Source organism: Argopecten irradians, chromosome 15 (assembly GCF_041381155.1).
Source record: "Argopecten irradians isolate NY chromosome 15, Ai_NY, whole genome shotgun sequence".
Classification (NCBI taxonomy): Eukaryota; Metazoa; Mollusca; class Bivalvia; order Pectinida; family Pectinidae; genus Argopecten; species Argopecten irradians.
This window is the reverse complement of record NC_091148.1, coordinates 28,697,922-28,710,713: the sequence shown is the minus strand read 5'-3', so window position 1 is coordinate 28,710,713 and position 12,792 is coordinate 28,697,922. Positions and strand designations below refer to the sequence as shown.

Below are 12,792 nucleotides of genomic sequence, written 5' to 3'. Positions count from 1 at the left end.
GTGTAATGTAGGAGTATGATTAGTGTGTGTGTAATGTAGGAGTATGATTAGTGTGTGTAATGTAGGAGTATGATTAGTGTGTGTAATGTAGGAGTATGATTAGTGTGTGTAATGTAGGAGTATGATTAGTGTGTGTAATGTAGGAGTATGATTAGTGTGTGTAATGTAGGAGTATGATTAGTGTGTGTAATGTAGGAGTATGATTAGTGTGTGTAATGTAGGAGTATTTGACTAGTGTGTAATGTAGGAGTATGATGTATTAGTGTGTGTAATGTAGGAGTAGGATTAGTGTGTGTAATGTGTATGATTAGTGTGTTGTAATGTAGGAGTAGATTAGTGTGTGTAATGTAGGAGTATGATTAGTGTGTGTAATGTAGGAGTATGATTAGTGTGTGTAATGTAGGAGTATGATTAGTGTGTGTAATGTAGGAGTTTGTGTGATGATAGTGTGTGTAATGTAGGAGTATGATTAGTGTGTGTAATGTAGGAGTGTGATTAGTGTGTGTAATGTAGGAGTATGATTAGTGTGTGTAATGTAGGAGTATGATTAGTGTGTGTAATGTAGGAGTATATTAGTGTGTGTAATGTAGGAGTATGATTAGTGTGTGTAATGTAGGAGTATGATTAGTGTGTGTAATGTAGGAGTATGATTAGTGTGTGTAATGTAGGAGTATGATTAGTGTGTGTAATGTAGAATGTATGATTAGTGTGTGTATGTAGGAGTATGATTAGTGTGTGTAATGTAGTAAAGTATGTGATTAGTGTGTGTAGTGTAGGAGTATGATTAGTGTGTGTAATGTAGGAGTATGATTAGTGTGTGTAATGTAGGAGTATGATTAGTGTGTGTAATGTAGGAGTATGATTAGTGTGTGTAGTGTAGGAGTATGATTAGTGTGTGTAATGTAGGAGTATGATTAGTGTGTGTAATGTAGGAGTATGATTAGTGTGTGTAATGTAGGAGTATGATTAGTGTGTGTAGTGTAGGAGTAGTGTGTGTAATGTAGGAGTATGATTAGTGTGTGTAATGTAGGAGTATGATTAGTGTGTGTAATGTAGGAGTATGATTAGTGTGTGTAATGTAGGAGTATGATTAGTGTGTGTAATGTAGGAGTATGATTAGTGTGTGTAATGTAGGAGTATGATTAGTGTGTGTAATGTAGGAGTATGATTAGTGTGTGTAATGTAGGAGTATGATTAGTGTGTGTAATGTAGGAGTATGATTAGTGTGTGTAATGTAGGAGTATGATTAGTGTGTAATGTAGGAGTATGATTAGTGTGTGTAATGTAGGAGTATGATTAGTGTGTGTAATGTAGGAGTATGATTAGTGTGTGTAATGTAGGAGTATGATTAGTGTGTGTAATGTAGGAGTATGATTAGTGTGTGTAATGTAGGAGTATGATTAGTGTGTGTAATGTAGGAGTATGATTAGTGTGTGTAATGTAGGAGTATGATTAGTGTGTGTAATGTAGGAGTATGATTAGTGTGTGTAATGTAGAGTAGGATGATTAGTGTGTGTAATGTAGGAGTATGATTAGTGTGTGTAATGTAGGAGTATGATTCTTAGTGTGTGTAATGTAGGAGTTGTGATAAGTGTGTGTAGTGTAATGCTAGGAGTATGATTAGTGTGTGTAATGTAGGAGTGTGTGTAATTAGTAGGTGATGATTAGTAGTGTGTATTAGTGTTGTGTAATATGTGTGTGATGTAAAAGTATAGTGTGTGTAAATGTAGGAGTATGAATTAGTGTATGTAATGTAGGAGTATGATTAGTGTGTGTAATGTAGGAGTATGATTAGTGTGTGTAATGTAGGAGTCTGATTAGTGTGTGTAATGTAGGAGTATGATTAGTGTGTGTAATGTAGGAGTATGATTAGTGTGTGTAATGTAGGAGTATGATTAGTGTGTGTAATGTAGGAGTATGATTAGTGTGTGTAATGTAGGAGTATGATTAGTGTGTGTAATGTAGGAGTATGATTAGTGTGTGTAATGTAGGAGTATGATTAGTGTGTGTAATGTAGGAGTATGATTGTGTGTGTAATGTAGGAGTATGATTAGTGTGTGTAATGTAGGAGTATGATTAGTGTGTGTAATGTAGGAGTATGATTAGTGTGTGTAATGTAGGAGTATGATTAGTGTGTGTAATGTAGGAGTTATGATTAGTGTGTGTAATGTAGAGTATGATTAGTGTGTGTAATGTAGGATTATGATTAGTGTGTGTAATGTAGGAGTAAGTGATTAGTGTGTGTAATGTAGGAGTATGATTAGTGTGTGTAATGTAGGAGTATGATTAGTGTGTGTAATGTAGGAGTATGATTAGTGTGTGTAATGTAGGAGTATGATGATAGTGTGTGTAATGTAGGAGTATGATTAGTGTGTGTAATGTAGGAGTATGATTAGTGTGTGTAATGTAGGAGTATGATTAGTGTGTGTAATGTAGGAGTATGATTAGTGTGTGTAATGTAGGAGTATGATTAGTGTGTGTAATGTAGGAGTATGATTAGTGTGTGTAATGTAGGAGTAATGATTAGTGTGTGTAATGTAGGAGTGTTAGTGTGTAATGTAGGAGTATGATTAGTGTGTGTAATGTAGGAGTATGATTAGTGTGTTAATGTAATGTAGGAGTATGATTAGTGTGTGTAATGTAGAGTAATGTGTAGGAGTATGATTAGTGTGTGTAATGTAGGAGTATGATTAGTGTGTGTAATGTAGGAGTATGATTAGTGTGTGTAATGTAGGAGTATGATTAGTGTGTGTGTAATGTGATGTAGGAGTAGTGTATTAGTGTGTGTAATGTAGGAGTATGATGAGTAGTGTGTGTTGTAGGAGTATGATTTATTAGTGTGTGTAATGTAGTAGTATGATTATTTAGTGTGTGTATTGTAGGAGTGTGTGTAATGTAGTAGGAGTATGATTAGTGTGTGTAATGTAGGAGTATGATTAGTGTGTGTAATGTAGGAGTATGATTAGTGTGTGTAATGTAGGAGTATGATTAGTGTGTGTGTAATGTAGGTGGGTAATGTAGTGTATGATAGTGTGTGTAATGTAGTGTATGATTAGTGTGTGTAATGTAGGATTATGATTATGTGTGTAATGTAGGAGTATGATTAGTGTGTGTCATGTAGGATTATGATTAGTGTGTAATGTAGGAGTATGATAAGTGTGTGTAATGTAGGAGTATGATTAGTGTTTGTGTAATGTAGGAGTATGATTTAGTGTGTGTAATGTAGGAGTTATGAATAGTGTGTGTATGTAGGAGTATTAGTGTGTAGGTATGGTATGAGTTGTGTGTAGGAGTATGATTAGTGTGTGTGTAGGAGATATTAGTGTGTGTCATGTAGTGATTAGTGTGTGTAATGTAGGAGTATTAGTGTGTTAATGTAGGAGTATGGGAGTATGATTAGTGTGTGTATGTGGGAGAGTATGATTAGTGGTGTGTAATGTAGGAGTATGATTAGTGTGTGTAATGTAGGATTGTGATTAGTGTGTGTAATGTAGGAGTATGATTTAGTGTGTGTAATGTAGGAGTTAGTGATGATTAGTGTGTGTGTAATGTAGGAGTATGATGATTAGTGTGTGTAATGTAGGAGTATGATTAGTGTGTGTAATGTAGGAGTATGATTAGTGTGTGTAATGTAGGAGTGTGGTATGATTAGTGTGTGTAATGTAGGAGTATGATTAGTGTGTGTGTAATGTAGTAGTATAATTATGATTAGTGTGTGTAATGTAGGAGTATGATTAGTGTGTGTAATGTAGAGTATGATTAGTGTGTGTGTAATGTAGGAGTATGATTAGTGTGTGTAATGTAGGAGTATGATTAGTGTGTGTAATGTAGGGAGTATGATTAGTGTGTGTGTAGGAGTAAAGTGTGGTAGTAGGAGTATGATTAGTGTGTGTAATGTAGGAGTATTGATTAGTGTGTGTATGTAGGAGTATGATTAGTGTGTGTAATGTAGGAGTATGATTAGTGTGTGTATTGTAGGAGTATGATTAGTGTGTGTAATGTAGGAGTATGAGTTAGTGTGTGTAATGTAGGAGTGTATGTAGTTAGTGTGTGTAATGTAGGAGTTTGATTAGTGTGTGTAATGTAGGATGATAGTGTGTGTAATGTAGGAGTATGATTAGTGTGTGTAATGTAGGAGTATGATTAGTGTGTGTAATGTAGGAGTATGATTAGTGTGTGTAATGTAGGAGTGTGATTAGTGTGTGTAATGTAGATGTGATAAGATTAGTGTGTGTAATGTAGGAGTATGATTTAGTGTGTGTAATGTAGGGAGTATGATTAGTGTGTGTAATGTAGGAGTATGATTAGTGTGTGTAATGTAGGAGTATGATTAGTGTGTGTAATGTAGGAGTGTATTAGTGTGTGTAATGTAGGAGTATGATTAGTGTGTGTAATGTAGGAGATATGATTAGTGTGTGTAAGATGTAGGAGTTTGTAGTGTGTGTACTATGAGAATGTTAGTGTAGTGTAATGTAGGAGTATGATTAGTGTGTGTAATGTAGGAGTATGATTAGTAGTGTGTGTAATGTAGGAGTTATGATTAGTGTGTGTAATGTAGGAGTATGATTAGTGTGTGTAATGTAGGAGTATGATTAGTGTGTGTAATGTAGGAGTATGATTAGTGTGTGTAATGTAGGAGTATGATTAGTGTGTGTATTTGTAGGAGTATGATTAGTGTTGTGTAATGTAATGTAGGAGTATGATTAGTGTGTGTAATGTAGGAGTATGATTAGTGTGTGTAATGTAGGAGTATGATTAGTGTGTGTAATGTAGGAGTATGTGATTAGTGTGGTAATGTAGGAGTATGATTTAGTGTGTGTAATGTAGGAGTATGATTAGTGTGTGTAATGTAGGAGTATGATTAGTGTGTGTAATGTAGGAGTATGATTATGTGTGTAATGTAGGAGTATGATTAGTGTGTGTGTAATGTAGGAGTATGATTAGTGTGTGTAATGTAGGAGTATGATTAGTGTGTGTGAATGTAGGAGTATGATTAGTGTGTGTAATGTAGGAGTATGATTAGTGTGTGTAATGTAGGAGTATGATTAGTGTGTGTCATGTAGGGTATGATTTAGTGTGTGTAATGTAGGAGTATGATTAGTGTGTGTAATGTAGGAGTATGATTAGTGTGTGTAATGTAGGAGTATTGATTTGTGTGTGTAATGTATGTAGGTAGGATTAGTGTGTGTAATGTAGGAGTGTATTAGTGTGTTTAAGTAATGTAGGTGGTAATGTAGGAGTGATTAGTGTGTGTAATGTAGGAGTATGATTAGTGTGTGTAATGTAGGAGTAGGATTAGTAGATGATTAGTGTGTGTAATGTAGGAGTATGATTAGTGGGTGGTAGAGTAGGGAGCTATTCTGATAATCATCAACCAATAGTGTGATAAGAACTACAACTCTAACAATAACATTCCTACTTCGATATCAATAGTAAGTACATGTTTGTAGGTATGTTATTGTAGGCTATGGCTGGTATTTTCCCTACTGCTTCATACAAATGTATCATTTTCTTCTCCTAAGCTCAGATACAAAAAGTCATTTTACATTTTAAAAGGACTAATATCTGTTTGAAGAAATTGTAGACATGACTTGATATATTAGTATGTAAGTTTAGGTACCAGCTGCAGTTTATACACGGACAGGGCATGTTGTAGAACACACAGTGACAGCTTGGTGGCTGGTACCACGTGACCAACAAACAATTGTCTCTGGTGTGTTTGACACCGATGCAACAAAAGTACATCCACGGTTTATCTAAATAGACAAAAGTTTTAAAGAATCTAATAAATTGTTAAGGTAATTAGGTTCCGTTGTGACTGTGTTAATGTGTTTGTCTCTGGATATTCCTTGTACATCTGAGCGACGGCATGTTACGTTATAATATATGTGTCTCAAATTAAAGTAAAACTAATTTTCACTAAACACGTGTTTGGACACAAAAAACGGAATATGCATGTGTTATTAACAGATCAAATGGGTTGTGATTTCGTGATGAGTATTCATGTGTTTGACATTGTAAATACACTAACGTAAATCTTGACACCGAGTTGGTCTTGTTTGATACCAAACATTTTATGTTTTTGACTCATTCAAATGTATCTGTTGTGTGCTGTGTTTTAAATATCCTGGCCCCGATTTCTCGAAACAAACCTAAGTCAAAATTTGACTTAAGTCAATTTTATCAACATAAGTTACATAAGAAGAAAAACTTAAGTTTTGACTTAAGTCTGTACTTTTATTTCGAGAAATCGGAGCCTGGTATGACATCTGCTTGACTTCCTGAAAAAATGAAACCCAGTTTCTGAATAAAGTTATGATAATAACCCATAGTCATGCTGTGTATTTTGCCAAGAAAATAATGCATCATATCAGCATATCACCTGCTTTTAAAAAAACTACCGTGTTGTAAGGAATATGCTTGTATTAGTAAGACAATAAACATCTATATAAAATGAATTATCTCTGTTATCAAGTTAATAAACCACTCTGTTAGATAGTTCATCTATATTACCAAGGCAATAAGCCGCACAGTTTGTCTGTAAATAAGGCAATAAGCCACACAATTTGCCTGTTACCAAGGCAATAAGCCAGACAGTTTGTCTGTAACTAAGGCAGTAAGCCACACAATTTGCCTGTTACGAAGGCAATAAGCCAAACAATTTGCCTGTGTTACTAAGACAATAAACCACACAGTTTGACTGTGTTACTAAGACAATAAGCCACATAATTTTGGAATTTACTTTTGTTACTAAGACAACACTGCCTGCATTATTTCAACAACGAACGGACGAGAATGTCGTTAGTTTCCTGGCCTCGTGGGAACTGGAGCCCGCGCGCGCCCGATGATGGGATCCTGTATTGTGCGAGAGATATCGATGTTTTTACAGTCTGTTTTACAGTACATGTGGAGACAACAATTAGACACAGATTTCTATGACGATTTCTGATCCGTGGACTGATACACGGTAGCTGTCCTGTTCTCCTCCGGGTTACCAGATACTGTCTCAATCATCCTGACGGACGACATACACAGAAACTCAGCCACAAGACGTCATGTTCTTCACGGAGAGTTTTCTACATAACAATCAATATTTTGGTATATATTTACGAAAGTTCATAATTATTAGCATTGTCACACATTGCCCTGACGGACGAAATATACAGAAACAACGTGTCATCAGTTTTCTTGGTAACCCAGCAAGGGAATTGTGACAGGAGATGTAATCATTATTAATTTTGTCTCACACACATGGGCCTGGCGGACGATCCCAACACATACACAACGGAAAGGTACTCCAGCAGGGAAGCGTGTGTAGATAGGAACATTGCATTGATGTTTAGATAGGAACATTATATTGTGTGTAGATATGAACTTTACATTTTAGTATGTCTTTCTGGAAGTTTAATCGCATATTGCTAAAGGAAGTTCATTCAGTCGTCGAACATTATCAACATGATATTAGTAGCCGATGGAATGTTAACATTTTACACTGATCACAATTTTATAAACCAAGGATAACTTTATTTACTTATTTATTGGTTATCGGTGATAAAGCTTGATGCTATATAAATAGCTAAGGTTATTTGAGGATGACCTCTGGTGTATGAAACGTGTTATACGTGTAAATGTCTGACTATAAGCCAACGACGATCAGGATTGATAGCTCCGTCGACATTCCACGACCAAGAAACCAATATTTGGCTATATGAATTCTACTTGATATTAATCAAAATCACCGACGGATGACGATATTTCGCCACGATGACGTTTAGAAGATAATGATATAATGTTTTGATGAAGACAACGGTGAAGATAAATATTTTAATAAACCGAAAAAATGTTTTATACGACAACAATTATTTTCAAAGGTACTTTAAATGGCAGGAACGACGTTTTTCTCAGAAAATTAATAACGCATTAAAAGTCATTACACTGAAGAATATACGCTACAATAAACTGATAATTCTGATATTGTAAAGGTTACATGAGATACCAACATCCAGCACTAATTCACTCATTTGTATTCGTTACATATCTGCGGCTGTCACTTACAAAGTAAAACTAACAACAGTCGGTTTGATAAGCTCAAAAAGAAATATACTGTGTGAAGAAACATCTGTGTAATACTGCAGATACATTGAGAGTGCATTGAATGAAATAAGGTTTCTGGGCTGTAAATCTACATACTTAACTTTATTATTGAACTATCCGTGGGTACATTCTCTACTTTTTGGAAATTTTTAATTATTTTGATACAATGATCCGATCTGTGTATTCAACAGCTTTGATGTTGTTTTATATCTCACTTTAACCATCAACATATAATACATGTATAAGGTTTCAAAACGACCAAGATTTCAAGTGTATCTTAGTAAACACTTTTTAGTAGGAATGTTCTTGTTCCCGTTTTATCATCAGTCCTTAATCTGAAGGATTTTCTTAATTTAAAATTTTCCATTGGAAAGGATGACAAAAGCTGAGGACAGTTTCTTAACTTAAGATTTTCTTTATTGTCTGCAATGCTATCCTATGGAGAATTGTATGTTAAGTCAAAGTATGTTGAAGAAACTGGGCCCTGAAAAGGAGGAGTGTCAATTTGGGTCCTCTGGTGGCCATTACCGATAAGCATTACTTTTTGTTTACAGATACCCAGAAGATAGGACATCATGATATGACATATGATTAAGGTCAGATCGGCGTCCCTTGTGAGTTATACGGGTTAAACAGGAGGGACAGTTTTCTGTTTTGTCAAGTTTTGTTGGAACCAAATTATAACTTTGAAAGATTTTTTATGAATTATAAGGCAATTATATGTAAAAAATAAAAACATTTTGGAAAATATAACTTATTGTCTAAAAATAGGTCACAGTGACCTAATTTTGTAAAATGTCAATTAAGTTAGAAAAAAGTTTATCCGGTGCCATAATAAAAGAAAAAAAATGTTGTATATCAAATTTAATTGCATTGAGCAATACATTTTCATATTATAAACTTAGGCAAAAATATTATGGATTAGATGGGATTGGGGAGGGGGAGCAAGAGGGGAGGGAGGGAGAATTTTTTGTTATTTTCTTTAAATCACCAATAAATGTATTGCTATGTTCAGAAATGATATAAACTGACTCCAATAGTATTATTTTTCTGTAATAAATCGCATTTAGGAGAATTTAATTATATATAATACAATGCATATTTAAAACATTTACAAAATCATTATTGCATTTCAAATTTTTATAACAAAGTATTTGAGCAAGTATATGACCCTCTGAACACAAGCAAAAACATTTATTGGTGTTTTAAAAATAAAAATCACCCTCACCTCTCCCCCTGCTCCCTCTTCCCAATCCTTTCCATTCCACAATATTCTTTGCCTAACAATGGCACCAGATGGACTTTATTCTTGAATAATTGACATTAAACAAAATAAAGTCACCCTGACCTATTTTTAACACTAAGTTATATTTTCCAAAATATTTTATTTTTAACTTAAATGCTTTATAACTCATAAAAATCATTCAACAATATAATTTGGTTCCAACAAAACTGGACAAAACAGAAAATTGCCCCTCCTGTTTAACCCCCCATAACTCACAAGGGAGTCCGATCTGACCTTAATAATATGTCATATCATGATGTCCTAACCCCCGGTTATCTGTAAACAAAAAATATTGCTGATCGGTCGTGGCCACCAAAGGGCCCAAATTGACAATCCTCCTTTAGTCGCCATGTTAAAGGTTGTTATAAACATACGTTTATAAATAATTTGAATATTTTATGCTTTCTTCCAGATACATTTTACGAACAAAGCGTTTGAGCGGGGAAGTGACGACAGCGACTTTACTGAGGGTGACAACAGTTCTGGGTATTCTGATAACACATACTACAACGGTAACCACTACAGTGACGATCCGAGGGATGAGTTTGAACTATTTCTTCATGAACACGGGTCAGAGTCAAACTTCCATCGTCCACGAGGAGCTGAGCAGGGTATTACACCCGAGGGTTTGTTATGTGAGAGAATACTCCCGGGGGACTGTGATGAGGAGGACATTGTAGTTATAGGGAGCGACATCGAGGCGTATGACTCGGCTTTCTCAGGTAAAAACAGTAAGAACGGGTCTATGTCGTCCGGCAGGAGAAGTGGGGATAGATCAGCACCGGTCAGTGGTCAGGCGCCGGACACAGATAGGCGCGAGCGCCATAGGTCGGACACCGATAGGCGCGAGCGCCATAGGCAGGACACAGACAAGCGCGAACACCATAGGTCTGGGGCTGATGCAGCTGACCGACCACGAAAAAAACGATCTTCAGGAACCGGTGTCAAATCAAACGATGACATTAGTTCCGCCGTTAAAACGACAGCTCCGGAGCAATCAGAACGGCGGAAACGGACCGGACAGACGACAAAAGTCAGCGGCTCGGAAGCTAGCGGAGCACAACTCTCCTCTCCACCGCGGAGCACACTCCGCAGTGCCGTGTACTATCAAAATCGATTCATTGTTCTAGAGGCCCCCGACGCAGGCGGAGTCAGTGACGGGTATACTGGCAATCCCGCTCACAACACTAAAAGGAGTGCATCACGTGACCATGTTTCAAATTCATCACAGCGTGTGGATGGGACTGGATTAAATAAAGAGACTTCATTTAATTCGGGAGCTGGGAAGCACAGCCGCGAAATGTCGTCTGACATTCAAAGGAAACCCGGCAACAGGAGAAACATGGAGATGGATGCGAGCTCTGTTACCATGGATGCACGTGGAATAGAAATAATTCTAACGGATCCGGAGAATAGTTCTAGACCTATTGCATCGGAAGCTAAAAACAAAAATACTATCTGGAAGAAGATTAATAGGTTTTTACAGGATAACCGAATGAAGGGAAATCCGGATAGTGACCGAATTTTAAATGCCGATCATCCCGAGGATTATCGTATTCTTAAAAAAGTGTTGAACATTCTATTTCTCACCATAGGTGTAGTGCTATTTCTTGCAGTAATAGTGGTTGTCATCTACGCATTTGCAGGTAAGTGTAGAATGGTTATTTTTTCTATCGATTTACTGGTTAACATAGCGGATATGTTCAGTGTTCTCACCGCTGGTCTCCATCGTTCTGATTTTGTTTGCCATGATCTTGACCTTTATAATTAGTTTGTTTACCGAGCAGCAAAATACCTAAATATAGACACACAAGTTGATTATAATTTAAGTGTTTGACAGCTGGTGGTATATAAAAAATATTTATTCATCCGAGGTACAACAGGGATATTTTGAAATGTATGCGAGGTTCTATAGGTAAATTTTGATATCATCCGATGCACAACAGGGATATGTTGAAATGTATGCGAGGCTCTATAGGTAAATTTTGATATCATCCGATGCACAACAGGGATATGTTGAAATGTATGCGAGGCTCTATAGGTAAATTTTGATATCATCCGATGCACAACAGGGATATGTTGAAATGTATGCGAGGTTCTATATTTAAATTTAAATATGCCTTCGAGGTACACTCGGGTTTATTAGAATTATGCCAACTATTCTACCGAGGTACTCAATGGTACCATTCCGACCGTCGCATAGAGACTTATTGCAATTATACTAATCAAACCTCAGACAGATATGCAAGAGTTTTAGTAATATTGCTGAAAATGTAAAAGACGCAGAAATAAAGTGGTTTTAAGTAATGAAATGTTTCAATACTCTCTACGTTATTTCAGAATAATACATTGTCCACTAACCTATTGTGGGCAAAACCAGCATTTACATCGGGTATGCAGTAACCTCATTGCACGCCGTATGAAAGGACGTTTGGATTCGAAGTGATTCTTATCTAAAATCCGGAGAGATTCACAGCTGTCGAGAATTTTTTTTACTCATCGCATTTCATAGATCAATTTATTTATAAATGAAAATGTGATGCATTTCCAAACATGTGGTGAGATGAGCTGTTCGGTATATAAGACAGTATGTAGATATATATAGTATATATATTTACCTAATGAACAAGATTGTTAAACCGGCACAACAAGAACATTCTGGATAAGTCGTCTTAAATAGTATTTACTGTAAAATATTAAGCAATAACACAACACACAGACAAACTTCAGGTATCCGGTTTTTGAAGGTACACTTTAATGTGCAGCGTGTGTCGCTGTCCATGGTGGCAATTTCGGCTTCAAATATAGTAGCAATGACATACTTTACACATATATAGTTCTCTGAAGCTGTGCCTACAGCGATTATCGTATATGGCGGTGTATAATGTTTATGTTATATAGCTATACGTTATTGTGGTAAGTTCAGCTGTTGCCATCACCTAACCGACAGTTTGTGTTAAACACGTCTTACGGATCTACATTGTGTTTTATGTTCAAAAGTCAAACTTAAACTTTGTATGAACGTCTAACGGATTAACCGTAAGTCGTGTCTGATATATGTAACCGTATGATAACCTATTCCTCATGACCTCTATATACACTGTATAGTATCAAACGTTGGTTATCTATAAAAGACACCCTACTTTTCCGAAGCTACTTTTAATGTTCACAATGGGAATACTATTACTTTTATAGTCCGTAACTGATCTCTATGAAGGAATAGAGGGTCAGTAAGATTTATAAGTGTTAGGGGGTCATTACGTGACGGTTCTCCGCCAACCTGCGACATACGACAAAACAGCAAGTGAAGCTTCACAGTTAATATGGGTTAGCAAGAAGTCTTTGTGTTATTTGTTGTTGTAACCTCATGTTAGGCCAGCGACATAAATTTTGTAATGTATTTTGTAATTATT

General features: G+C 36.0%; 1 protein-coding gene across 1 annotated transcript in view; it reads left to right on the top strand.

Moving 5' to 3' along the window:
* LOC138309138 (uncharacterized) overlaps positions 1-12,792 on the top strand; it is a 75,086-nt gene that overhangs the window by 30,745 nt on the left and 31,549 nt on the right. The window contains exon 2 of the mRNA XM_069250287.1: positions 9,792-11,025. Within this exon, the coding sequence (XP_069106388.1) occupies positions 9,792-11,025 (1,234 nt within the window). The remainder of the gene's footprint in view (positions 1-9,791; positions 11,026-12,792) is intronic.